We start from the raw sequence: 27,051 nt of genomic DNA, 5'->3' as shown, positions 1-27,051 counted from the left end.
ATGTCGACGCCCACGAGCGATGTCGATCAGTCCGCGAGACTGATTTCACCGGACGGTCTGCCGCTCGCTATCATCATCATCTCATCCATCTTCTTCGCCCTTTCTATCGTTACTGTAGCGTTGCGGACCTTTATTCGAATCAAAAAGGGCATACTCGGCCTGGAAGATGTGTTCATGGTTATCGGCACGGTATGTCTATCTCTAAGAGTCTTTGACTTGAACTTCGCTAACGTAAACTCATAGATCGCATATATTCCTGTTACAGGTCTTGCAATATACGGATGTTGCGTTGGACTAGGCAGAATGAATGAGGATCTGAATTTGTGGCAGCAGTCCGAAGCTATCAAGTATTACCTGATTTGGATATTGGTATACGTCGTTGCACTTGCAACTGTCAAATCCTCTGTGTGCATCACAATTAGGCGCATTGCCTCGATCAAGAAGCCTATGAGAATCACTGTCTGGGTTCTACTAGCTGTCACGTGGGCGTCCTTTCTCGTTACCTTTGTTGGAACGTTAGCTTACTGCCAGCCGGTGTCGGCTTTGTGTGAGTAGGCCCGATTTGCAACCTTTAGGTCGAACAAGGCTAATTGATACCTACAGGGACTGGTCAGGGACATTGTGCTTCTGCGGAGACATTTCTCATCATTGCGCACACTGCGACAGTGTCGACGATTTTGACCGACATGGCCCTGGTTATCGTGCCGGCTATCATCTTGTGGAATACGCAGATGAAGAGACAAGCAAAAATCCAAGCATTCGGGCTGCTGTCCTTCGCCTCACTGGCGTCAATTATCACCATGATAAGAATCCCGTTTGTCAACAAATTTGAGTCTCAAACCAATCTCCCTTGTAAGCATCAAGTTCCCCTAAATCTGAGAGACAATCGAATTGACCAGCGCACAGTCTGGGTGTCTCACATCGTCCTTTGCTCGAACGTCGAGACTGGTATCGGGTGTTTTGCATCCTCCCTCCCAGCACTGCGCCACTTCTTCCAACACGACCGCGACGGCAGCTCCGATCCGAATAGCAAGCGTTATGGAACGACGACCATCACTGCAGGCGGTCACCCACGACAACAAAAGGGACGTGACAGCTACCGCAACCCCACAGACATTGGCTTCAGCTTGTCTGCTGTGCACCATGGGCGCGATAAGGATTCCTGGGAACAGATACACGACGGCGCGTCAGATAAGAGCACTGCACCGATGAACGATAAGAGAATTTATGCCGACAGGACCTACACAGTCGATGTTGAGTCAGCTTGACGGGACATGCTTTCAGCTCATGGGTGTCTGCGTAGGGTTAAAAGCCTTGTAAGCAATATATCATAGGACAATGGGTCTGAGTAATATTGTAAAGTTATCTAATTATGGGAGATGGCGAGGAATTTTGGGTTCCAGTGCCTTTTGGTTATATGTGCTAGGATGGTGAACACGGATCATCTTCTTTGAGTTATTGGTCTGGTCAGCTGACGGACCCCACACACCCACCGATTTCATACCAACACATCTAGTCTCACGAGACGGAGGATACGAAAAGAATCTCAGCTTTCTACACGACTAGGTCTAGCTCCATGAGGCTACGTCACGATCTTATAATAGCCATGTATACGCAACAACATGGTCAGCAAAAGATAGAGAACACAGTGTAAAAGGCTCAATTTATGCAAAGCTCTACAACATCAACAAGCTCCCACTAAGCTCAGTTCGTTGATCGCTATATCTCATATCTTCAGCATATCTATACAGCTTGATTGTTGACAGGTTCGCCTGTAGCGCGATGCTTTGTCAATCATCCACTGCCAAAGGTTATGTTTCTTTCATATGAGCGAGGAAAGACGGTTTGAGTACCCATTCTCCGTCGCCATTCTGCATATATGGCTCCTTTGATATCCAGTGCTTCCATTCCTGGAAGACCCTACTGGCATGTTCCTTGGAGACACAGAACCATTCTCTGTGTGTCTTACCACAGCCGTTGCATTTCTTCCTTTCTTTGATGGCGGATCAAACATGCAGTTGACTTCGCAATTTCGACTCCACGGCTGTATCCTTTCCTCGACGTGTACAGGCCTCTGCTGGAGCGATGTTGCCAAGGTCGAATGTTCCGGATATTGAAAGCATGCTCCAGCAATAAAGGGGTCGATGTAATCTCTTCTTTATCGGCACTGGCATTCTGTGACTGAATATGAACTGTTTTGAAGCTTTGAGTATCCTCGTTTTCAATCAAAGGTAGCGCAACTTCGGCAGGATCGGGCGAGGATGTCGATGAGCTGATGGACTCGTTTTCAGCCGACGCAAATATATCTCGCTTCAACGGCTGGTTCAACTTGGCTTCTCGAACGCGGTCTGCGCCCGATAACGTGTCTGGAGGACTGGACTTTTGCAAAGCCCAGCTTAATCCACAGACTGTGCTGCTGGCGGTTAGCATAACCTCACTCACAGCTTTCGAAACATACCATTGGGAAAGTTCTTCCGCATCCATGTCAACTTTGATGGTGCCACATCGAGGACAAGTGTCGCCTTCGCAACTCTGACTCCTCAGCAGAACTGACATGGCTATCTTGGAGCCGTGGCCCACATCACGCTCCTAGTTCTCTTTGGTAAGTAACTTGTCGAAGTGTTTCTGCTTAAAAATACGAAATTGCTCAAGGAGTACCTTCTGTTCTCCAGGAACGTTTTGGAATTCGCACCGCAAGCGTGCCATGAATACAGCATGGTGCCGAAAGTGTACATATGGAAGATATGCTATGCGACCTAAAGCATCTTCAAACAGTATGCCGTCTGCGATGGGGACAGAAGTGAGTAAAGGAAGTGTTTTCAGGGTTCTTAGGATATGCTGAACAATTGATAGAGCAATCCAAAGCTTCAGGAGCAGAGCATTCACACCCGCTCTGAAGAAGCTAAGCAAAGCCTGGATCGAATGCCTGATTGTTTCTTGGGCATTTTTTATTACACCGTAGTCGTTCTCTTCAGATGATGGACCCGATGATTGCGGGCTCAGATCCCTCTTCGTGAGTTGCAACAGTAGCCGATGTTGAGTGGCTAGTTGTTCTTCAACTCTCTGCATTGCGGTACGATCGTGACATAATGATCCAGAATCGACAGGTGTGTGTGATTTTGGCACTTGGCTCGGGATTGCCGTGTTCTGGGTTGTACTTGTTCTTAACTGGGAGAAATTATCTTGGATCTTGGAGTCCAAAAGTTCGATTGAATGTAATACTTGCTGCGAAAGTTCGGAATTGAAGGGACCTGTGTGCATATCGATCTGTTTGCGGACAGCATCTATGTGTGCATTGCGACCATTTGCAGCTTCCAAACGCATATCTCGAAGGCTTCGAATGACGTTGTCTACAAATGCCATTGTAGCAAGGGAGTCCAGTCGCGTATCAAGGCGATTCTGAAAGTTGTTCATCTGATAGTTGAGGCCGTTCAACGTCCGCATAAGGACCCCGAGAGAAGACCCAGCCTTCTCTTGCCGTTCACTGCGACAGTCAATTTCCCTCTACTTTAGTCCTTACAAAATTTGCGGTACTTACGAGTTGATCAGAAGTAGTTGCATATTGATAGCATTAATCCGAGGCCCCAGAGTAGCCGTGAGTTCAGATAGCTCTTTTTTCACTTGAAGACCCCATTGTACCTTCCGTGCAGCCCTTTTGGTCCTGTCGATAATGCGGTCGTTTTTGGTACCTAGGTTCCCGAGGCTGGGTTCCAGAACTTTCATTTTTGAGAAGAATCTGTTGAGTGGGATGTAGCATTCATGTCCGAGTAATTGCAACTTGTCGAGTTGCTGAGGATCGACATCTACAGAATATGCACTCTGCACACTTCGCAGCAATCCCTCAAGGCCTTGTAGCTCACTGATAGACTGATTGTACTGCGAGCTCGCACCATCTGTTTCGCGTAAAGCTGTGTTGATCTTGTGGACCAGGTGAATTGCTGCCATAAAATATCCCGCGGAGAATCCGAATGGGACAGCCATAATCTAAATAGAAACAGGTCCCAAGGTATAGTAATGACGAGAAGGGGACGATGATGTAGAAGCGACGAGTTGTAGCTAGGCGTAAAGATCAGTATGCATCTGAGACTAATAGCTGCTGTCATGCTCTGATGACATACGAGGCATGAGGCGAGGAGAAGCCTGGAGGCGACTCGCAAGGCTGACAGCGAAGAGACTGTGCCACAATCGCGCATTGCGCGCACGGACACGGTACAGCGGGTCGACTTTTGCTTTCTTGTCAGTCAGCCTCAACAGCTACCCCCTTGATGAACACAAGATTAAGAGATCTCAAAGTGCGAACCATTAACGATGACTGATCTACTGATTTCTTGTTGTGCTTGTGCACCATAGTGTGGAGATGTTTTGAGCAACTCGAGACGACATGGCGACACACAGTCGGCTGTTCAAGTGCGGCTAAAGTTGGACAATGCGCATACAACATGATAAATGTTATAAAAATAACGCAGTGCAAAAAGGTCGCTTCATTTCTGGTCGTGCGTCATATCCTTAGCATGCCTACCTAATCCCCAGCTACCCCCGTTCAGTAGCTCATATTAATCATAATAGTCTTCGGTTCAGTAAACGCCCTCAGCGCGTGAATCCCACACTCCCTCCCCAACCCACTCTCCTTGCTGCCCCCAAAGGGCGTCATAGTAAACATTAAACTCACACAGTTTACGCCCACCATACCCGAGTCAAAGTCACTCGCAACCCGCAACGCCTTGTTGATATCCTGCGTAAACACACCGGCCATAAGTCCAAAGTTCGTATTATTGGCAAGCTCCATGATTTCCTCCTCGGTCTTGAAAGACTTGACGACGGAGACGGGGCCGAAGATTTCTTCGCAGTGGATTTCGGATGTTGGGTCGACGTCGGTGAAGACGGTGGGCTCGAGGTAGTAGCCTGATGTGCCGATGCGTTTGCCGCCAACGGCGAGGGTACCTTGGCCTTGTTGGCCGCGCTCGATGAAGCCTTGTACACGTTTGAATTGGGCTTCGTCGACCAATGGACCGATATTCGTTGATGTGTCATCTGGGTCACCGACTTCCTTTGTCTTGTCTTTCATCGCTGTCTTGTACTTTTCGATGAAGGCGTCGTAGATGCCTTCTTGGACGTAGACACGGCTGGCGGCGAAGCAGACTTGGCCTGTGTTCGCGGTGATGGCGTTGGCGGTCCATGTCACTGCGTTGTCAAGGTTGCAGTCGTCGAAGACTATGGCGGGGGACTTTCCTCCTAGCTCGAGGGTGACGCGTTTGAGGTTCGACTTTGCGGCCATTTCTTGGATCTTCTTGCCGGTTGCAATGGAGCCTGTGAAGCTGACTTTGCGGATGCGCATGTGGCTTGCGATCAAAGCGCCAGTGCTTCCATCCCCGGAGAGGATCTGGAAGACACCAGGTGGGAAACCAGCTTCTTTGATGAGCGTACCAAGAGCAAGTGACGAGAAAGGTGTCTTTTCTGAGGGCTTGAGGATGAAGCAGTTTCCTGTTGCCAGAGCTGGGGCGGCTTTGAGACCAATGGTGCCGATGGGTCCATTCCAGGGGACGATGCCAGCTGTGACACCGAGGGGCTCGTTACGAACAATCTTGAGGAAGCCGTCTTCCTGGGGCCATGACTCGCCACCGAACTTGTCGATGAAGCCAGCATTGTATCTGAAGACCTGTAGTGTGGTTAACACTCACTCTTGAGGCTTTGGAGGCGGGTGTGAATCCTGGTGGAGAGCAATACATACCTCGGCGCAAAGCCCAATCTCGAAAGCACCAAACGCTGCTGGTGCGCCCAGCGAGATTCGCGATAACTGTGCAATACCCTCTGCGTTCTTCTCAATAAGATCTGCGAACTTGTTCAGGATGCCTCTGCGCTGATTCGCGCTCATCTTCTTCCATGCTGGGAACGCCTTCTCCGCCGCATCGACCGCAGCATCCACATCCTGTTCGCCTGCCAGAGGGCAGTCGTCTGCGAGTAGCTCCCCGTTTTTGGGGTTGTGGAGAGTAAGCTTCTTCGGCGACTTTGAGTCAACATACTCATTGTTGATGAAGATTTGCTTTGGTAGGTTCTTTGCTGAGTATTGCAGTGTCATGATGGGCGGGATATGAGAGGGGATCAACTGCGGAAGGAACTTATTGCAAAGAATACACACAGAAAAAGGATATAAGAAGCGTATTACAGTTGTGTCAGAGATATTGCGCAGGCGAAAGGAGCGCTGGCTAAGTAATCTCACCTCTTAACTAAAGCAGCAAGACCTAATCCCGGAGGTATGCAGGCTGGTGGCGGCCCATCTCGGATGAGCAAACGCATTGCAACCATGTGTAACACTGCATGAGGGGGAGAGGTTAGCTTGGCGACGACGTGGTGTGTAAAAGTTAGTGTTCGGCTGACGGCGAAGGCGCTCGCGGTTTGTTTTCCGCGTCGTTGGCGCACATGTGCGTTGAGTCATCTTCTCCACCTTCCCCGCACCACTCTGTGTCATGCTGCGAGACAGCCATGGCGAAGCTGTGGGCCATCATTTTGAATCGTGACAGTGGGATTGATATGTCCCTGAGAGTCATATCAGAGTACAATGCGTTAGGGATCGTGCGAACAGGTATGAATGTGCTTTACGTCGCACATGGCTTTAGTGTAAGAGTAAAATCAGGCACAACTGATTAACATTTGGGGGCGTCATAAACTTGGATATTTTCAACAGAGCATGCGATGTATTCGTTTCTGAATATTGCCAGCTCGGAAGACGCTTTCCTTTGAGCATGCGGAGAAGGAACACACGGGACGTACTTGCACTTCCTTGACGTGAGCCGTCATTGTACTGCCTACCACGATGGATGGTATCGTAATGGTAGCCTTAATGAGCCGAGAATACAAACATGGCCTTGAAACCTCGAGAGCGTATCTGTCGTCAAGCGATTTCTCACCCTCCCAGCAACCTATCAACAAAACCTTTCTTCTTCGAGTTTAACTTCTCGTCACAGTCACGAACGTTGTCCCCAAGATGCCAAAGAAAGTCGCACTGATTACCGGTGGAGCATCAGGCATGGGCCTCGCCGTTGCAACCGCCCTCTCGAATCGCATGCATGAAGACTGGGATATCCACCTCATTGACCTGAACGCCGAAGCCGGCAAACAAGTGACTGCCAAACTGAAGAACACGCACTTCCACCAAACAAACGTGACAGACTACATGTCCCTCGTCTCAGCTTTTGAAGCCACGTACAACACATCCCAGCGTCTAGATTTTGTTTACGCAAACGCTGGTATCGTGGAGCGCGACAACTTCTACGCAAAACACGACCTAGACGGTCCGCCTCCTCCGCCTCCAAATCAACTAAGCGTGGATATCAACTTGAAGGCTGTGATCAACACATCATATCTTGCTCTACATTACTTCCGCAAAGCGATAGCCAAGCATGGAAGGGAGAATGTAGATCCTGTGTTGGTCATGACAGCATCTTGTGGCGGTCTCTATCCGTCAGAGTTCTGTCCTATGTATAGTGGGAGCAAAGCAGCTGTTGTGCAATTCAACCGCGCAATCACCGTCGCATACCACCACGAAGGGGTACGGACGTTTGCTACGTGCCCTGGGACTATCAACACTGGTCTCTTGAGTCAGGAAGAATGGAAGTCTTTCCCCTTGGAGTACTTCACACCCATGGAGACGCTGGTCGATATTGTAGTGAAACTGGTGGATGGAGGCGATATAGTGGACGCAAAGGGGGTGAAGAAGACGCGAGAGGAGAACTGGGGGTTGACGGTGGAAGTGAACGGCAACAACTTCTATCTCAGAGAAGGACCAGAGTTCTGTGATGATAATATGAGGGTGATGATGGCGAATACTAGCATGGCGAAGCAACTAGCTAGAATCGAGGGAGGCAAGACAAATGGAACGAACGGGGCTTGAGATGTACGTAGATACATGGTGATTATCCAACGCGATTTGTATAGTTCTATAACTTGGAATAACGTCCTGATGCGAGCCGCATGCCACCATCTACAGCGATGTCCTCTCCGTTAATGTACGCTCCCGCTGGACTACACAGGAACACCATAACACCTGCAATATCTTCAGGCTCGCCTAATCGCTTTCGTGGATTGTTCTCCTCCAATTCTTCTTGTCCACCCAGCATCTCGATCAACCCATTTGCGAGTTTCGAGGGAAAGAAACCAGGCGCAACAGTGTTGGTTGTGATATTCCTGGGGCCGAGCTCGACAGCGAGTTGTCGTGAAAGGTGATGTGCTGCCGCTTTGGAAATGCTGTACATGATTGTACCATGCTCGCCGACGTGGGGGACGGTTGTCCCGGCGGTGGAAGAGACGATGATTATGCGAGAGGGCGCTTGACGAGTACCGGCGCGTTCGAGCAGAGGTGCGAAGCTGTTGACATTAGAAGCCCCTCGTGTAATCTTGCCAGTAGAGACACTTACAGCCGCGCCAGATTGAAGACGCCGCGAACGTTGAGGTCTAACACCTTCTTGCTCGACCAGTCTGGTGTGGGATCAAAAGGGCCTCCCCACGTCGCGCCGGCATTGCACACTAGGATGTCCAGCTTGTCGTCGGTCTCGTGCACCTTCTTGACCAATCTCTCGATATCTTCAGTATCGGCGACATTGGCGGCGATGCCGACGGCTGTACCAGACACAGGCAGCTTGTTGAGCTTCTCGACGGCTTGGTCAATGCCTTGTTCTCCTTCATTCTTGCGCGCAGAGATGAAGACTCTCTTTGCGCCAGCGAGAAGAAACGCTGTCGCAGTGTGAAGTCCGAGACCTCTTGAGCCTAGCGAGGTGAGTTGGAACGCGTTGGTCTTGTTTCTGATAGTACCGCTTACCTCCAGTGACCAGCGCGACTTTGCCGTCGAGGCTGAACATGCGGTTGAAATCTTTTAATTCAGACATTATGGTCAATCTCCGATTTGATCAAGCAAACAGCAAGACAGCAGGCGAGAGGTGGCCTCGCCAGATGCCATCTTGAGGCTTGTCTGGGGTACGTGGGGTTTGTCTGGGGAGCTCGGTGTGTGGAGTTCGATATCCTCGGAAGCGGCGCGACGCGTCTGTGCACCCCTCGGACACCTCGTCTGGCCGGCTGTAGCAGCAACGCCTGTCCCACGACTCACCCTCACTATAAGCGTCTCTTTCATGATGCAAACACTTGCATCTGTCGCTGTCTGGTTTCGAGGCGATCTTGATTGTTTTGCGTCTTTTCTCTACCCTGATTGAGCCCTAGCATTCTCTCCACTACATCGCAACAATGCCCTTCTCGTCACCCTTCCCTACTCTTGACATTCCAAAATGTAATTTGCTAGATTACCTATTTCCTCAGGGAGCAGTTCCTTCAGGCACACCTATTTGGATTGACTCCAAAGATACCGACCAGCACCTCACACCACGATCGTTGCTACAATGGTCGAAACGATTGGCCTTGGGTTTGGATCGCATCGGGAGCAAACCGGGCGAGGTCGTGATGATTTTCACACCGAACCACATCTTCGTTCCCGTGGCCTACCTTGGAATCGTGGGGTCGAAGCGAATCTTCAGTGGCGCCAACCCAGCATACACAGTCTCTGGTAAGAATGCGCGCAAGCGCAGCAGAAAACGGACTAACAAGGTCCAGAGATGACACATCAGGTTGCAAATACAGAAGCAAAGTTCATTCTCGCGCACCCAACATTGATCAAAGCAGCCGTAGCAGCAGCCAAGGGCGCCGGCCTTCCAGAAGGACGTGTCTTCCTCTTCTCAGACGAACCTTGTGCACCAGTCGAAGGCTGCAAAGACTGGAGAGACATGTTACCGTCCCCAGCTGAAACCAAAACATACAACTTCCCAAAGTTGTCTGCACACGAAGCAGCCACCACGACAGCTACAGTCAACTACTCCTCTGGCACTACTGGGCTACCCAAGGGTGTCGAGGTAAGCCATTACAATCTTATCGCGAACCTCGAACAGACCATCTTCATGCGTTATCTCAACAAGCCATGGAATGCAGACACCCGGCCTCGGGAAACTTGGATTGGTTTTTTACCACTGTACCATGCTTACGGACAGCTTTACACCATAGCCATGGCGCAGAAACTTCAGATACCCTGCTTCATCATGAAGAAGTTCGAATATGAGGAGTTCCTGCGGGTAATTCAGACGCACAAAGTCACGCATCTGCAAGTCGCGCCACCAATCATGGTCATGCTCAGCAAAAGACCAGAGACGGCAAAATACGACCTTGGTAGTGTAACAGATATTCTGTGCGGTGCTGCGCCATTATCAAAGGAGCTTCAGAATGAGATTAGTAAGAAGTTGCAATGCGAGATCGTGCAGGGGTGGGGCATGACGGAGGTCACCTGCGGAGCTATACATGTGCCAGGAGGTACTGTAGATGAGTAAGTACAGTCTTCGCTGACTCTTCTTTCGTTCGCTTCTGATACACTATAGCTCTGGAAGTGTGGGTCAACTGGATCCAAACTGCGAATGCATGCTTCTTGACGATGACGGCAATGAAGTCCCTGAAGGACAACCAGGCGAGCTCCATGTCCGCGGCCCCAACATATGTCTCGGCTACTGGCGCAATCCAATCGCAACGAAAGAGTCTATATCACCAGATGGATGGCTGAAATCCGGTGATGTTGCTGTCGTGAAGAATGGATGGTTTTGGATAGTCGATCGAAAGAAGGTAAGTCACTTCCACACGCTTGCGTCCCTTATCCGAGTATACTGCTAAAATCACCCAGGAACTGATCAAAGTCAACGCCCTGCAGGTCGCACCCGCAGAACTCGAAGCCGTGCTCCTCGAATTCGACCCAATCGCTGATGCGGCTGCTGTTGGTATCACGCTTGATGGCCAGGAATGGCCGCGTGCATATGTTGCACTTAAGGACGAGCATAAGGGCAGGACGACCGCAGAGGATATTCATAAGCATATGAAGATCAAGGTTGCAAAACATAAGCAGCTTGTTGGGGGAATTGTATTTGTGGATGAGGTGCCGAAGTTACAGTCAGGAAAGATTATGAGGAAGGTTGTCAAGGAATGGGCGAAGAGGGATGCTGAGATGATGGGTAAAGCGAAGCTCTAGAAAGCGGTCACACCTGGAATACTGAGCTTTTGCCTGTGAACATTTTCAGTAGTAGCAATGCCAGGTGTCGCAATTGTTCCATTACCGATGAGGTCTTTCCCTGATAGTACCTACTGGTTCCCACCGAAGCTGCGACACTTACAGCTATCTTCATGAGTAACAACATAATCCAAGACCTAGTGACAGCACATTTTACCTTTTGGCCTTCCAAATATGATCCAGACTCGACGCCTAGTCATGAGATCACGTGTTCAAGGGAGATTCTGCATGAATCAAGTTTTCCACCAAGCACAGCTTTCATGACAGTGTTGCTGTTATCGACCACACCCTCGTGCCTTCCACACATCCGAACAGAGGCAAGCGTGGCCTTGGCAGCTTCGCGTTCGGTTGGTTCGCACCTGAATAACCCCGCGTAACTTCATCCGCAACCCCTCAGTACTATAGTAAATGCACACCTCTTACAGCTACCACAGCACTACAATACCCCAGCAAGCCATGCATCTCGGCTTGACTCATGCAGCCAGATAGCGCGCGAACCCACACGCGTTCTCGTGCCGGCCTAAAGTATGCCGCATGACTTGCACCAACCGGCGTGCAAGGAGGTGTACGATGTATGAAGACACCCGAGGCGCGGTTAAACACTGCAGAGATGTTGGATCGCCACAACATGGCGGTGGGACTGCATGGCCTCCTTGTTTATGTTGATGGTGCAGCGTCTTTAAACTTCATCTGCTGGTTTTGAGGCTACATCTCAGCATACTATTTGCGTCTTCTTCCACTCCCATCCCTCTTTGCAATCGCGTATAATCACCAAGGTCGTTTTGAAGAGCTTGCCGACCAGCCTGATCAATTGCGACAATGGGGGATTCGGAGATACCAAACGGACTTAATGTCAATGGCTATGGTCACAACTACGACTACCCGCCATCGCACATCGACGGCCCCTACAAAATTCTCGATCAATATCATTCCAAGCCAGCCAAACTGCGAGTAGCATGTGTCGGCGCGGGTGCATCGGGGCTCTGTTTGGCCTACAAGATGGAGAAGATGCTGGAGCCTGGATCTTGGGAGTTGACGCTGTATGAGAAGAATGCGCAGTTTGGTGGAACCTGGTATGAGAACACGTACCCAGGTGTCGCATGCGACATTCCATCGCACGACTACAACTTTACTTGGGATCCGAAACCCGACTGGTCCACCTTCTTCGCGTCAGGGAAGGAGATCCAGGGATACTTTGAGGACTTCGCGGAGAGACATGGAAGCAAGAAGTACATGCAGTTGAACAGCAGGATTGAGCAAGCGAATTGGAACGATGAGGATGGTTGCTACAGCCTTACTATCAGAAACCCAAAGACTGGCTCGATGAGAAAGGACTGGGCGCACGTCCTGGTGAACGGCTCAGGTGAGTTGCCATGAATTCTCTTCAGTTATGGTATTGATAATTCATAGGTATTCTCAACAACTGGAAGTGGCCCGATATTGAAGGCCTGCATGACTTCAAGGGACCCGTCCTCCACTCCGCATGCTGGGACCACAGCGTCGACTTCAAAAACATCAATGCGGCCGTCATCGGCGTCGGTTCGACCAGCGTCCAGATCGTACCTTCACTTCAAAAGGTCGTGAAGGGACTAGAAGTCTACATGCGGAGTCCGACATGGATATCGCCTCCTTTCGGTGCTGGTGCACTCAACGATGATCTGCAAAAAGGGCAAGACGTCGACCCAGGGCAACGACAGTACACTTTCACCGAAGCTGATATCAAAAAGTTCAAGGAAGACCCAGAGTATCACCTGGACTTCCGGAAGAAGATCGAAGCAGAGATCAACAGCTTGTTCGGAATGTATCAGCAAAACTCTGAACTCCAAAACCAATTCAAAGACGTCATTACCAAGGAGATGCATCGTCGCATGGGCCCCGGTCACGAGAAACTCAAAGAGTTCATCATTCCCAAATGGTCAGTCGGCTGCCGGCGCATCTCGCCCGGCGATGGTTTTCTCGAAGCTCTAGTGCAAGACAACGTTACTCCAGTTTTTGACGGCATCGAACGAGTAGTTCCAGAAGGTATCAAAACCCGCGACGGCAAGATCCACAAACTCGATGCCATTGTCTGCGCTACCGGCTTCCAAGTCGCGTTCCAGCCCGCCTTCACGGTCCGCAACGGTTCCAACGTATCTATCAAGGAAGACTGGACCAACGGTCCCAACCTCTACATGGGTGTTTCCGCTCCCCGATTCCCGAACTTCTATACTATAGTTGGGCCAGGTGCGACATGGAGTAATGGTACACTCATACCTTCGATCGAAACAACTGTAGAGTATAGCATCAAGTGCATGAAGAAGATGCAAACCGAGGGTATCAAGGCTATGAGCGTGAAGCAGGATGCTCTAGATGAAATCTATGCGCACTTTGATGAGTTCCACAAGACGACAGTGTGGCAAGAAGAGTGTCGGAGTTGGTTCAAGAACGGGCAGATCAAGAACAGGATTTATCTGTGGCCTGGTGCTGTAAGTACCCTTCACCCCCATCACTTAGCCCTTCCCTCCATACACGCATCTCTCCATCATTGTTAGCGCCGCACATCCCCGGCTTACGCGCGTATCGCCTATCAACCCCGCATCGAGCTGTGCACGGCTGACTCGTACGTTTTAGACGATACATTTCCTCAAATCCATCAAGACGCCACGTTGGGAAGACTATGACTATGTGTACAGGTACAAGAACCGATTTGCTTTCTTAGGTAATGGCGATGTGAAGGCGACAGCGATGAGGGACATGCATGGTTTGAGCCCTTATATTCGGAACTACGACCATGATTGGGATGTTGATTGAGGTATTGTGAACGAATCGAATGGGTTGGTGACTGGGGCTTGAAGTGACACGTCTTGACGGGTCAGGCGCACCGTCGGTTATTGGAGCTAGTTCTGGGCCCGGGTTTCGGGTTATTTTCTTTCGGTTTGCATCCGAGCGTGCTGGGCGTTTTCCGTACGGATTCATACTTTAGCTCTACGACAAACCGTTACTTGTTGATTTTTTGGGGGCATTGTGCATGATTCTCATGCCTATTTCTTCAGCAAGTCCTATGATTCTGGAGGAGAGCTAAGATATGGTGACATTGCAGCTCCCATGATACCCATCCGAACCCCTCAATCACGCACGGCGCCCTTCGAAGTCCGCTAGGGGCCTGATGTGCGTAGCAAACTATAGCGGCTACGGCTAGCCTGATAACGTCTATGGATGCATATTTCGGATGCTCGCTTCCTGGTCCGAACAAGAACGCCAAGAAGCAAACATCACGATGGTTGCTAACTCCGAGACTCCGCCACGCCAATCGCAAGCTTCGACCCCGCTCATGGCGACAACTTTCGACTCATGTTTCCCCAGATTAAACCCTCACTCCGCATCAACACGACTCGCCATGTCCCAACTACCATCTTATAGGTACGACGCTACAGTGCGCTATGACTTGCGATTGGGCCTTGAGTGAATGCAAAGCTGCCCCAGACTCAGCACAGATGCGAACTACTGACGCCATAGGCCCATGTGACAATGCTCTCAAAGCGAAATAGCGAGTATTCGTGCCAATTGTGCGATCCGCAACTTTCTCCTACGTCAACTGTAGGTTTCTCCGCATAGATCGGCTTAATGCCGGTTAACGAGTATGTGGAGGGTGGAAAAGAACCCTGCAGGAGGTTTGCCTTCGACTAAGTGTTCTCGATTCTGCAAGCATACGCTTTTTAAGCATTATGATTCGTAGAATGCGGTGCTTGGACTGTTCCAAGCATGTCGAGCCGACGCCATAGCTAGGTACATGTCAATCCGTTGCCTACTTTTCGAAGAAACTTGCGAGTTGCCAACGTGGGCGGATGGCATAAAGGCGCTCAGTAGGGTGGAACTGCGGGGCCCCACTTCCACGAATCGAACGCCTAATCCTCATCAACATTTAGCGGTCGACGTTCAGGACTAGGTTAGGCCTGGGTCACTTCATGTTTGCGGAGATTCGGAATTTAGGCTTGAGAGTTGTCTTCGCTGTCGGATCTACGACTTCCCTTTCCGCAACGCTCCCAACTGTACGATACACCAGTGTCTTTTCTCACAAAATCTTGCCTGTTACACTGCAATCTTCATTCATACTAGGAGCGACAACCGATGGCTAGCGAGAGAGGAACGGCAGCTGAAGAAAACATGAGCGAACAGCGTCCGGATATACAGGAACCAGCTCCCAAAGCTGGCAGCAAGCAGGAGCAGAGCACATCGGAAAAAGGTTCCTCAAAGGGCAAATCTTCAAAACCTCGACACAGGGCGTCTGTCGCTTGCGCTTCGTGTCGAGACCGCCGGATCCGCGTATGTTTGCTCTAGCTGCCTCCACGATTCGTTCTGACGACTTCGCAGTGTGTAGTACCTCCGGGCGACAAGGAATGCACACAGTGCAAACGATCGGGTGTGGAATGCGTTATCAAAAACGACGACGAACGACGACGGTTCGTAACATGATGTACGAGCTTGCATCGAGCTAACACCTCTGTAGACCGATTTCGAGAGCATATATGTGTTCTCTTACCGACCGTGTTGCACTACTAGAGACGATGCTCAAAGAACGAGGCGAAGAGTTACCACCAGCGAATCACCCTCCCAAAACCCGCCATAATCCCCAGCTCGACGAAGACGGCACATCTCCCAGCCGCAAAATCAGTGATAACCAAGTGGCCAACGAAGAAAACAACTCTAGCCCAGGCAGTCAATCCAGTCCTCAAGACGACTATTGCGTATTTGAACAGCACGAGATGAACACAAATAGCCCGCGTTTTTCGAATGGTGACGCAGAGAGCGCTGGCTCACCGTCCATACTACCACCCCCAAAGAAAGATGGCATGGTGAATCGCCTTCTCTCCACTCGCGGTCATCTCAGCTTTGATCAACTGAACGGCCGCCTTCGATACTTTGGTCCAACAACAAACTGCCACGTTCACTCCGAGTCGATCAACCCCTTCGGCGCAACGCAAGAAATGAATGAGCAGGCTCGACGCGCTGACAAAATTAACCGTTCTCTTCCTCTGGAGACGTACGATTATCTCATGGAACTGTTCTGGCAATGCTACAACCCTGTTATCCACGTTCTACACCAGGATGCCTTTAACGAAGATCGCGAGATGGGTCGCACACAGTTTTACTCCGGTTTCCTGCATGTCTGCGTCTTGGCTATGGGTTACCGCTTTGCGAATAAGGAAAGGCTTGACATAAGAAGGATCGGTCTACCCGGTATGGAGAGCACGCTGCATCGCGAAGCAAAGTACATGCTTGACCATGAGTTGGAACGACCAGGTGGGATACCGAGCGTAGTTGCCCTACTTCTGCTTGGCGATCTCGAGTGCGGTGTTGGGAGGGATAACTTGGGCTGGATGTACGGCGGGATGGCTGTGCGACTTGCTTTCGACATTGGGTATGTTCCCATAGAAAAGCTCCTGGAGCGATATATTGACAGTTGCATAGACTCCATCTTGATACACGACTCTCAGGTCTCCCAGAACGCGAGGTCGAGATCCGTCAAATGACTCTCTGGGCATGCGTCATCTACGACAAGTACTGGGCACTTTTCTTGGGTCGTCCGACGTCCATGAAATCTTCCGATCTTGAGATATACCACTTGACAAAGCAGTTTGAACGACTCGGTACCTGTCGCCCTGCCGGATTAGGAAAAAGTATGGAGACTATGATCTACGAAGCACTTCTCGACCTTATGGAGCTCGCTGGCAAGATCACGGAAAACATGGATCCACATCGCTCGCAAAACGCTACTTCTGACTCACACGCCGCCGTGGATCGAAACCAATATATGCGCATGGCTGCGCTAGATCGCGAGTTTAGCAGTTGGTACGCTAGATTGCCGGAACAGTTGCGCTGGACACCAGCCAATATCGCAACGGCGCCGTTCTCGTTTTTCTTATTACATCAGCAATACCATGCCAGTTTGATCCTGCTCCACCGGCCGTTCGCATTGTATGAAGACCAAGCGGGCAACGAGAGTGGACCTGACGATCATTTCTCCGCACTAAGCAGGACAGTATGCACCAAACATGCTATTCGCGTAGCTAGAATATACTGGCAACATCGACAACGATTCGATACGAAGCAGATTTTCGTAACAGGCATGCAACACGCGGTATGTCGAAGCTCATGTCTCCCATCCATACTACCTACTAACAACTCTTTTCTAGGGCACAGCAGCAACCGCCCTCGTAGCAGCCCTAGCATTCATAAAAGACCCTACCTCCCGTGCAAACAACATGCAATACCTCGAATGCCTCTCTGCAGCGCTCTCTGACATGGCATCCACATACCAGCCCGCAGAACGCATGTCTACCGTCCTCCGCGCCGTAATGGTTGAATTACGCGGCGGCCCTGAACCCCCAAATTCCACTTCCTTCAACTTGTACAAACCCACATCCTCGACTGTCCCCGCACGAAGAGGCAGCACGATAGACATGGATTCCGACATGCCCGACAGCCAACAATGGGCGAAGAAAAGACAAACCAGCCGCGGAAGACCGCGAGCAGGTACGGGTGGAAACAGGAAAACGAGAACGATGAGTATGAGTACTACGATGAGTATACCATCATCATCAGACCACGGAAGACAACACAACGGGCTCAGCATCAAAGCTCCCCCGCCGCCTCGCTTCGACGACCCGTCAGGTCAGAATAACGACGGGTATATTCTAGTGACGCCACGTTCGGAACTCGGTAGTAAAGGCTGGCCCAACTTATCTGAGCCTCCCGAGCTTTCGCACAGCTTATCTACCCCTTCTACTACCACAGTATCTTCTTCCCATAATGCGAATCGAAACTCGGGCGCGTGGATGGGAGCGGATTTCGATCCGCAGGATTCGATTTCACAACTTGCTAATGCGCATTTCCCTGAGCTGAACGCGTTCGACGATCTTGGTACCGGGGGTGGCGTTGACGGTAATGGTTGTGGGATTGAGGGCGTTAATTTGGATTTCATGCCACTTGGCGATGGAACCGAGTGGAGTCTGCCCAAGGAATGGAGTGGAGCGAGTGATTTAGATGGACTGAGTGCTTTTGATATGTAGTCGTGCTACTTATGAACAGCCTTCTGAGCCAATAATAAGGCTGGCAAACGAACGGTATCATGGTTCTCTGATATCGATGACAGCATCTCTTCCTGTGCCTACACTCTTTTCTTTCTCCGTGTCTGACATTCCATCATGCACGACCGTTCCCATCCGCGTCAGCCCGCTTTCCCTTCCCTCGCCCATTCTCTCCACCATGCGCTGAATGTGCGGATGACTAGGCGCAGGTCTCCCGCTTGATCGCCTTCTCGACATTCCCACACCCACACCCATACCCTCTCTATCACCCAGCCGCAACCGCATGCCCGCTTCCGCCGACATGGTTCTGTTGACGCGCGTTGGCGTTACCAGGTCCGTGTCGTCCGGAACTTTTGATTTAGTGTTCGGTCTCAGCCATCGCCATAGTTCCTTTGTTTTCTGTGCCCAGATGGCGTAGCCGTATTTTGTGGAAAGGAAGCCGATGATGCTGAAGAAGGGTACGCAGATTGCCACCAGGACGATTGCAAATGGCCAGAAGGGTGCCGGGCTTTCTGGCATATTCGTCATGCCAAAGACGGACGTTACAAATGTGAGAGGCTGTTCATGAGTTAGCTATATGCATATGTGACATCATGGTCCAGTATCGCTAACATACCATGAAGAATAGGTTCACGATAGTCAAGACCTTGATGTTGTATCCTTGATGTACGGTAACATCTGCCAGCTCAACAGACTTCCGTGACTCTTGAATGCTAGTACCAGAGAACAACTGCTCCTGCAGCGTCTCGATTTCATGACGTCTTTCGTTGTTTTCTGCTATAATGGTTCTGAGCTCCTTCATCTCTCGTTCAAACTGAAGCCTCAACAATCGCAAACGGCGCTTCCAGTGCTCATTACGCGCTGACTCCTCGAAAAGTGGCCATAGCGTCTTGTTCTGGCCTTCCCAGATGTCATCGGTGAAAGTGTCTTCGAAAGCGTCAATCATGGATTTGATGCTGTTGTTGACGTTACCCAACGTTTGATGAGCGTAGAAATATCTGCGAATCCAAGTAAAATCTTTATCCTCGAATAATCGGGCTCGTCGTAACTCCTCGCTGAATAGGAAGCCCAAGGGAGGGGTAACTAGGTCGGTGATACGTTTATAGATTTCGTCAAATCTCTTTCTAGCGTCGCGATATTCCGTTAACAAAGCATGGAGGAACGCTTCAGCGCCATTCAGGTACTTATGGCCGGTTTCGAAAGTATACGGTGTTCCATTCGCTGGCGTCGACTTCCAATCTGGAAAACTCTCAAGCTGTAAAACCTGCCACGGTGACCAGACATCGTTGACCCATCCAAACTGTGTCTTCGCACGTCTCCCTCTATTACGAATACGGCGTGGTTTGTCGTCATAGAGAACAAGCGCGACAACGGCACTGCACCGCGAAAGAGGTATGTGGTGGTCGGAATGGCCCGTTATCTTATCCGCACGCTGCCACTGCATAGGGACACAGTCGTCTCCGACAATCGTATAGTATTCAAAGTTGAAGAAGAAAGATCTTTGATGCTTAGGATTCGAATTGAAAGCCCGGAACATGTGCGCAGACGAGGCTTCCGTTTCCACCAGGTGCCGAAATAGCTCGTCCATATCGAAAGCATCATGTAGTGTCAGATGGAGCGCACCAAACAAGATTGGTGAAGGTTCTCGTGCTATGGTGATACGTCCGACCACCTTCTCGTCCGGCTGCTTGCCGATATCCCGGAGTGCATGCCAGATTTCAGTTGCTCGACTCATGTTGTTTTCGGGACCAGCAACTTCAATCAGCTCAGGCAAACCGTTAGGTCCGACATTGTACACTTGAAAGTGTGAATAATGACTTCGATCTTCTGCTGGCCCAGGTCCCATATGGAAGAGGTGAGGTTGTTTGGTGAGTTTTGCGGGATCGGAAATAATTGGTGCCAGGATCTCTCTGCCATGTTCAGTCCAGTTGTGTGTCTTCAAGTGTTCGCGTAGATGTTCATGGTCGAATGAGTGGGAAGGTAACTCGTCTTGGACGAAAAAGTCGTCTTCATCGTCGCTGCTGTCATCAGATAATGTCGAAGTATCGGCAAAGATAGCGTCGCCGCCATGTCGTGTAGATGTGCGGCGAAGTTGTGAGACATCGGATGGTTTAAAGGTGTCGTTCGTTGCAGATAAGCTCTTCAGTAGCGCGTCATGAGATCGTTGAAGCGACTCTAGCTGCTTCCGAAGGTTGTCAAGCTCAGTCGTTGCCATCTGTTGTGCTTAAGCCCGTGTGACCCGACATGCGAAAACTATACTCGAGTTTGAAGGTTGCAAAGCTTTCGGCTTATGTCGTGTAGGATTCTTAGCATTCAGCCCCCACACTAGCGTTGCAGCATGCCCAGCCTTTCCATTCAGCATTCAACATTCCCATCCAATCTTCTTTGATGCCAAGGTGGAGCTAGGGTGGAGTTGAGTCCAGAGGCTCAATGGGAAGAGGGGCCATTGGCCTAATGCGTAAACGTACACCGGTGTGCGAATGAGTTGTGAAGATATGCAGGACGCTTGCTTAGGTAGCTTCGCTCACCGCCCTTTTCCGATTGGGCGCCATCTTTAACATGACCCAGTTCAGATCGAGCAATCGAGCACGAGAGAACTCGATGGAACTGCTATACAAAAGATGCATGTATATTGTGGGTAGAGGTCCGTTGAGCGGCTACTGCTTTGTTGATAAGGAGCCAGCAGAGCCGGCGCGACGGGCCCTCGAGCGGCGCCATTCCAATCACGTGAGTACTCCACAGCGCGGACGTATAGAGTCGACTGGCGGGCGTACTGCTATGCCATCATGTTCCCATGCGTCCATGACTCTCGAACGAGACGTGACGCGACTTCTTTTGCGTTCCGAGACGCGAGAAGGGGCTGGTGGTGATGCCGATCTTCTCTTTGGTCGCGTCATCGGTCCTCGCTTATCTATAGCCAAATTTCCTTCCCGGTAACATTTTGGTGACACGAACATCCAACATCGTCAACAGCAATTGGAAGGGCATTATGCCTACTCTCTCCACTTTTCTTTCGGTATCATTGCCTGTTATTCTGGCTGCTCTGATCTATCCGCTTGGCTTACCGGCTTTCATCAGCGAACACGTACCGTCCACGCTACTCCCGAATTTGTTCGTACCCACACACTGCTACAAGAACATCAGGACACTATCGTCGAAACTTCCGCGTGCAGAATGCTTCACCATCACTGACGGCAAATTTTCGAGTGTCTTTGTAGACGAGGCATCCCATGATGTGGTCAAGGAGGCACGTACTGGGTATGTGTATCCCGGTCTGTGGGATGGGCACGGCCACTTGATTCAATTTGGAGAGTCTCTGGATTCCGTGAGTCTTTTTGGTGCCGAATCGATGGACGAGGTAAAGAAAAGATTGGTAGAGTATAAGGCAGTCCGCCCAGAGAAGGGATCGGGTGAACAGTGGCTGAGAGGTGTGGGTTGGGATCAAGCTCATTTCGAGGGAAGGTGGCCAACCGCAGTACGTTACATTTAATGGTTGCGGACTGAGAATAGCAACTGGATCATGACTAAAAACATATATAGGCAGATCTTGAGATAGACGACGGCTTCAAAGATCTTTTTGTCATGCTGGATCGTGTCAGTCCCCTATATGAAGTGCTAGTGATACACATACTGACTTTAGTGTAGGTTGATGTACATTGCATTTGTATGTGAACCGCAGGAGAGATCACGCACGAGGTATCCACTAACCCAGTGCACTCGTTTTAGGGGTATCCGAGAAGGTGCTCGAACTTCTCCCGTCGTTCAGCGTACCTCCCGGAGGCGATGTTCCAGCTAAGGGTGTCTTCTGCGACAATGCAATGGATATCGTACTGGAGTACTACCCGAAGCCCAGCAAAGCGCGCAAAACTGAGTTTATCAAGACCGCAATGTCTGACTTGAACAAGTACGGTATTGTTGGGATCCATGACGCCGGCGTAGTGCCAGGAGATTTGGAGCTCTATGAGGAGCTTGCGAACGATCCGGACTGGACCGTCAGAGTTAACGCCATGATTGAGTGCAATGTGCGGAACACATTTTGTCCCGAAACGGTCAAGAAGGTTTCAACCCCGAATGGAAAATTCCATGTGAGAAGCGTCAAGCTATTCGGAGGTATGTGTCGACGACGCGCTCATGCCAATATATTCACAGTGTATAGATGGAGCTTTGGGTTCTTGGGGCTCAGCTATGATCGAGCCGTACAGCGATTTGCCGGAGTCCTCCGGCTCGTTACTCGTCAACGCTACCATGCTATCACGTGTGACACATGATTGGGCTGTAAAGGCAGGTTATCAAGTGAATATCCATGCTATTGGAGACCTTGCTAATAGGCTTGCGGTTGACGCGTTTGAAGCAGCCCTCAAAAGCTTATGCCCCCACACTAAACCCCGCGACTGTCAAGCTAAACATCGTTTCCGCATCGAACACGCCCAAATAATCCATCCAGATGACCAGCGTCGGATGCTAGAGCTTGGCATCATTGCGTCAATACAGCCCACGCACGCGACCTCGGATATGGGATATGCGGAGAGTAGGCTCGGCCAACAACGGACAAAAGATGAGGCTTACAGAATGCGGTCGCTGTTACCAGTTCGTCCAGTCCTCGGAAGCGACTTTCCAGTCGAGCCTGCGAGCATCTTCGAAGGAATGTACGCGGCGATTACACGACGCAGTCCACATACAGGCCTGGATCCCAGCGGTGGCAAGACTGGCTGGTACCCTGAGGAAAGCCTCACTTTCGAACAAGCCCTGGAGGGTTTCACGGTGAATGCTGCGTACGGTGCGTTCCTAGAAGGCAAAGCTGGTGTCATCGAAGCAGGGGCGTATGCGGACTGGATTGTTCTTGACGAGCAACTAGAATCTATGGATCCGGAGTCATTACGGAAGGTAACAGTAAAGGAGACATGGGTGGGCGGCAAGCGAGTCTATTGACGGTTCGGCGACGGAAACGTTTTTCGGTTGGGAGTATGAGCAGCGAAGCCCCCACGCCTGGCATCAGCTCAGCAAGTCATTCACATAGCACACACGACTGAACTGCTCGAGTGGCCGTCAATCAATTTTCCACTTCTTCGAGAACTCGAGCTGTAGGCTGTCGGCAAGAGAGGGGTCTTTGATCTGCACACTGCCGTTAGGGCCTGAAGATGCGGGTCATAACGTGTCCCTGCTTCGGGAGTAAGGTTTATAGGTCTATCTTCGACCTTTTATGCCCAACAGGCATTCAACCCCACACCTTTGTACCTCATTGAGCGTAGATCCCGCTTGTATGTCGAGCGACCCCTAACAAAACTTACCATCCCACACGACCATCATGGTGCTCAGCCAACCAGACAAACGATATTACCGCTTAAGTTTTTTGACACATGGCAAACGCGAAAAGAGTTTTCCTAGTCTCTACCTGATCACTCGTGCTGATTATTCTCCATGTTACAGCTGACGTTGACAGTAGTGTATAAAACTGCGCCAGACTGACAATTTGCATCTTGATCACGCACTCAAATACCGTGCCATCACCTTACAAAGGAAACAAAAGCATCAAAGTCACTCTTCATAATGGCGACCACCGAACGGAAACCTGCAGCGGAATTATCCAAGTCAACCACCCCTGTCAGCTCCCTTACAGTCACTCCTCCCGTCACGCCGAATGCGACAAGTACAACGGCGCACCAGTTAGTTTCCGAGATCAGAAACATATACACGGTACTCAGCGAACTATCTTCCTTAGCGCCTTCAGAGCAGGTCAACTCTCTCCTCACGCGACTCGTGAACCTTTGCGTCGTGCCGTATAGTGCGGAATTTACAACCTACTTCTTCCGCATACCAGGCGTAGAGAGCCTATGCTCAAATTTGCGACCGCTATGTTCAGAAGCCGAAGGGGAGTTGGAGCAGTTCTGGGCGAAGCGCATGCTCAATGATCTTGGCAGTAAGTACAACTTGACGATGCAGCATTATTCTTCAACAGGAAGTCTAAACCATCATCAGCAAGACAACAACCACCTAAAACCGTTCTTCGAACGTTCCCATACTACCAAAACTACGTCGATCTCTCCCGTCTGGAATGCTCAGCCATAGAAGCTTTCCTCCCCACGTCACCTACCAAAATTGCCTTTATTGGCTCTGGTCCATTACCACTCACCTCTCTCTGTTTCTTAGATCGCTACCCCGCCGCCAAAGTGCACAACGTCGATCGAGATTCTTCCGCGCTACATGTCAGCGAATCGTTGTGTAAGCGAATAGGCTACGGCGAACGCATGGGTTTCGCTTGTGAAGACATTACTCAAGAATCACTTTCATCAAGATCAGAATGGCGATCATGCCAAGTCGTCTTCCTTGCTGCACTTGTTGGTAGGGATACCCACACGAAGCTCAACATACTAAAAAGTATGGCGAGGAAGTTGATGCCAGGGACATTGATGGTGGCGAGAAGTGCGCAGGGTATGCGGAGTGTGTTATATCCAGTAAGCAATAACAACTGCTCAGCGTGATCACCACTAGAAGCAGGACTACTAACAAGAATTTAGATACTGGAGCTATCTGAAGATCTCCAATCCATTGGTTTCGAGATTCTCGCTGAAGTACATCCCTGGACTAAAGTCGTCAATTCTGTAATCGTTCTTCGCGTCAAGGAGAGGTGATGAGGGAATTCTTTGTGCAAACATGTTTCGCGCGTATGTTCGCTTGTTTCAGCACGCGTTGCGGAATGTTTGCATAGTTCGCGATACATGTAGCGGTTCGGTACATGCAAATCATGGATGCGAAGAAACGGATGTGGAAGATAGGTATACACCACAATGGGCTTCTTTTGTCTGCGGATTTGAGTGAGCTTGTATGCAGACCTTACCAATAATGCGCTGGCTGTCGATGAGAATGTTGTCAAATTGCGCTCGCAGTTGTTCTTCACGACCATCATCGTCTCCTTTTGTTACTGTGTACGACTGGCAAACAACCTAGCAGCGACGAGTCAACAAAAGCCAGGTTAACATCACTCAAAAGCACCTTGTTGTCATTACGAGCTCATCGCTCAATGCATGATGATATTGTATCATGTACATAAAAACGTGGGTATCCAACCAGGGAGCAGCCCAGCCACCCCATACAAATCTTTACTATAGACACAAACGAAACCTCCCTTTAGATCGTTGATAGACATTCTCGTTACCGAGCCTGATGATTCTGTGCTTGACCACTTTCCAGGTGTGGACTCGCCCAGTCAATTTCTGGTTTATACATCTCAGGGCTCTCGCCACCCTTGGAATTCGAACTACTTCCCGCCTCCTCGACATCTTCCGAGACGGTGACTTGGACATTGGTACTCTTCATAATACCAGGGCCCTTGTGCTCATCGTCGGGTAAGATGGCGCGATCGCTCTCGTCGTCGCCGTCTAAGATGCTTTCGCCAGGTAGCCTGGAGTGGTAGGCTTTGCTGCCTTGGAAATTCTTCATGTGAATGCTGTTTCCGCCCTGGCCGGTGGAGCGGCCATAGCCGTATTGTGGTGTTTTTCCTGAGCCTGTAATGGTTGAGGGGAGGATCTTCTTGAAGATGTGGTCAAATGCTTTGCGGAGTGGCGGGAGCGACGCGATGAGTATACCGATGGAAAGTTCGGAACTAGACCAGATAGTGAGGGTAACGCCATCCCAGGTGGGATCTTGCGTTTTGGTGATTGTCTTGAGTTCGATGGTTTTGAATATTGAGCAAATCGTTGCACTGCATAACGTTAGTGGCGCCTCCCTCTCGTGGGCTGCCAGTGTTCCACTTACGGGATACTGAGCAGAAAAACAACGCGAATACCCCATTGGGTTCGCTTGGTCAACTGCACACGTGAGAGGTAAATCAAAGGTGCAGCCATGTAGACTACATCTGTGATGATATTGCTGATACCCTGTGTATAGGAGAGTGCGAGTGTACCCTTTGCCCAGCAATGGCTATCTCCAGTGTATCCAAAGTTCCAGTTTCGTTCCAGAGGTGTACATCCGAACAGTGTCAAAACCGGTGCAAGGAAGTTGAAAGCGGTGACCATCAAGATAGAGAGCCAAATAATGACTCGGTAAAGGGTGGAGAAGTTCAGCACGAGCAGCCAGGCGCAAATGGACCACTTCAAGAAAGCAACGGCAATGATGTCTGCACATTACTCGTCAGCAAACAAGATGTGAGAGCATAGTGTCACAAACTTACTAACGATTTGCGTGATCCACAAATAGTAGCTGTATGTTCTGATATTCGGGAGAACCGAAGGGTCCATAAGGTGGCGTCCAAGACCATTGTTCACAACTATCTGGTTGAGCGACGTCGCTGTGATATTGAGAGCCTGAGATAGTCATGTCAGCACCGAACCTCATACAGTCGGCGTGGGTATAGGGCTGAAGCACGCCTAGACTTACAGTGGCTATGATCAACAGGTAATCACAGACAATGAACTTGCGCGATCGCAATCCGTACACGACTCTCCATACCAAGAATGCGGTGCTGATCAGCGTTAAGGTCCATACCGGAATGAGGACCTTCAATCGTTCATCCGGCCATTCTTGCGTGCCTGCGGCGTCCATGATGCACTGGGGCGTGGTCGTTTGGAGTGCGCTATGGCATGGGTCGCAAAAGTCACGATCGGTGAACAAGGAGAAAAAGCAAGCGTCCACTCAATGGACGGGTGTGCGTCGGGGGTTTTCAAGTATGGTCTTCAGCGCCACTCATCTCTCGTGTCGGCTGGGGTCAGAACTGGCGAAGCAAAAGCTAAACAGCACGGTTGCGGCGACGGGAGAAGGCCGCCAGATCGATCAAAGAAGGTGCACTGGCTCGAGACCGTGATTCGAAACGCTCCAACACGGGGATCTCTAGGTATGCATCCTAGGGTCACGCACTCCGAGCTGAATTGGAAGTGATGCCGCATAAATTGAGGCCCCACATGCAGC

General features: G+C 50.3%; 10 protein-coding genes across 10 annotated transcripts; 6 read left to right on the top strand and 4 right to left on the bottom strand.

Annotated features, from left to right (window-relative positions):
- On the top strand, nt 1–1,268 carry ALTATR162_LOCUS6877 (uncharacterized protein; the record flags this gene model as incomplete). The annotated part of the gene is made up of 4 exons (XM_043314502.1): nt 1–189; nt 244–547; nt 604–852; nt 907–1,268. The coding sequence occupies 4 exons, from the start codon at nt 1–3 to the stop codon at nt 1,266–1,268; spliced, it is 1,104 nt and encodes a 367-aa protein (XP_043170437.1).
- Nucleotides 1,269–1,965: 697 nt separating this feature from the next.
- ALTATR162_LOCUS6876 (uncharacterized protein) lies at nt 1,966–6,076 on the bottom strand (the record flags this gene model as incomplete). The annotated part of the gene is made up of 4 exons (XM_043314501.1): nt 1,966–2,413; nt 2,459–2,589; nt 4,670–5,656; nt 5,729–6,076. 4 exons carry the CDS (start codon nt 6,074–6,076, stop codon nt 1,966–1,968), a joined length of 1,914 nt encoding a protein of 637 aa, XP_043170436.1.
- Nucleotides 6,077–6,982: 906 nt separating this feature from the next.
- ALTATR162_LOCUS6875 (uncharacterized protein) lies at nt 6,983–7,888 on the top strand (the record flags this gene model as incomplete). Its single annotated transcript, XM_043314500.1, has 1 exon — nt 6,983–7,888. The coding sequence occupies one exon, from the start codon at nt 6,983–6,985 to the stop codon at nt 7,886–7,888; it is 906 nt and encodes a 301-aa protein (XP_043170435.1).
- Nucleotides 7,889–7,934: 46 nt separating this feature from the next.
- On the bottom strand, nt 7,935–8,879 carry ALTATR162_LOCUS6874 (uncharacterized protein; the record flags this gene model as incomplete). The annotated part of the gene is made up of 3 exons (XM_043314499.1): nt 7,935–8,361; nt 8,412–8,760; nt 8,813–8,879. The coding sequence occupies 3 exons, from the start codon at nt 8,877–8,879 to the stop codon at nt 7,935–7,937; spliced, it is 843 nt and encodes a 280-aa protein (XP_043170434.1).
- Nucleotides 8,880–9,231: 352 nt separating this feature from the next.
- Nucleotides 9,232–11,044, top strand: ALTATR162_LOCUS6873 (uncharacterized protein; the record flags this gene model as incomplete). Its single annotated transcript, XM_043314498.1, has 4 exons — nt 9,232–9,547; nt 9,595–10,354; nt 10,407–10,644; nt 10,703–11,044. 4 exons carry the CDS (start codon nt 9,232–9,234, stop codon nt 11,042–11,044), a joined length of 1,656 nt encoding a protein of 551 aa, XP_043170433.1.
- An 858-nt stretch (nt 11,045–11,902) lies between these two features.
- ALTATR162_LOCUS6872 (uncharacterized protein) lies at nt 11,903–18,132 on the top strand (the record flags this gene model as incomplete). The annotated part of the gene is made up of 7 exons (XM_043314497.1): nt 11,903–12,446; nt 12,494–13,548; nt 15,179–15,385; nt 15,434–15,522; nt 15,570–16,481; nt 16,532–17,201; nt 17,257–18,132. 7 exons carry the CDS (start codon nt 11,903–11,905, stop codon nt 18,130–18,132), a joined length of 4,353 nt encoding a protein of 1,450 aa, XP_043170432.1.
- Nucleotides 18,133–18,189: 57 nt separating this feature from the next.
- Nucleotides 18,190–20,365, bottom strand: ALTATR162_LOCUS6871 (uncharacterized protein; the record flags this gene model as incomplete). Its single annotated transcript, XM_043314496.1, has 2 exons — nt 18,190–18,708; nt 18,767–20,365. The coding sequence occupies 2 exons, from the start codon at nt 20,363–20,365 to the stop codon at nt 18,190–18,192; spliced, it is 2,118 nt and encodes a 705-aa protein (XP_043170431.1).
- Nucleotides 20,366–21,139: 774 nt separating this feature from the next.
- Nucleotides 21,140–23,079, top strand: ALTATR162_LOCUS6870 (uncharacterized protein; the record flags this gene model as incomplete). Its single annotated transcript, XM_043314495.1, has 5 exons — nt 21,140–21,625; nt 21,691–21,744; nt 21,796–21,814; nt 21,877–22,260; nt 22,307–23,079. 5 exons carry the CDS (start codon nt 21,140–21,142, stop codon nt 23,077–23,079), a joined length of 1,716 nt encoding a protein of 571 aa, XP_043170430.1.
- Nucleotides 23,080–23,697: 618 nt separating this feature from the next.
- Nucleotides 23,698–24,779, top strand: ALTATR162_LOCUS6869 (uncharacterized protein; the record flags this gene model as incomplete). The annotated part of the gene is made up of 3 exons (XM_043314494.1): nt 23,698–24,067; nt 24,127–24,602; nt 24,666–24,779. The coding sequence occupies 3 exons, from the start codon at nt 23,698–23,700 to the stop codon at nt 24,777–24,779; spliced, it is 960 nt and encodes a 319-aa protein (XP_043170429.1).
- A 520-nt stretch (nt 24,780–25,299) lies between these two features.
- ALTATR162_LOCUS6868 (uncharacterized protein) lies at nt 25,300–26,688 on the bottom strand (the record flags this gene model as incomplete). The annotated part of the gene is made up of 4 exons (XM_043314493.1): nt 25,300–25,849; nt 25,903–26,263; nt 26,318–26,450; nt 26,524–26,688. The coding sequence occupies 4 exons, from the start codon at nt 26,686–26,688 to the stop codon at nt 25,300–25,302; spliced, it is 1,209 nt and encodes a 402-aa protein (XP_043170428.1).
- Between the last annotated feature and the right edge of the window lie 363 nt (nt 26,689–27,051).

The sequence above is a fragment of the Alternaria atra genome (genome assembly GCF_907166805.1).
Source record: "Alternaria atra isolate CS162 genome assembly, contig: 25, whole genome shotgun sequence".
In the NCBI taxonomy this organism is placed as follows: domain Eukaryota; kingdom Fungi; phylum Ascomycota; class Dothideomycetes; order Pleosporales; family Pleosporaceae; genus Alternaria; species Alternaria atra.
The sequence above is the reverse complement of the archived record's forward strand: the minus strand, read 5'-3'. Positions and strand labels throughout refer to the sequence as shown.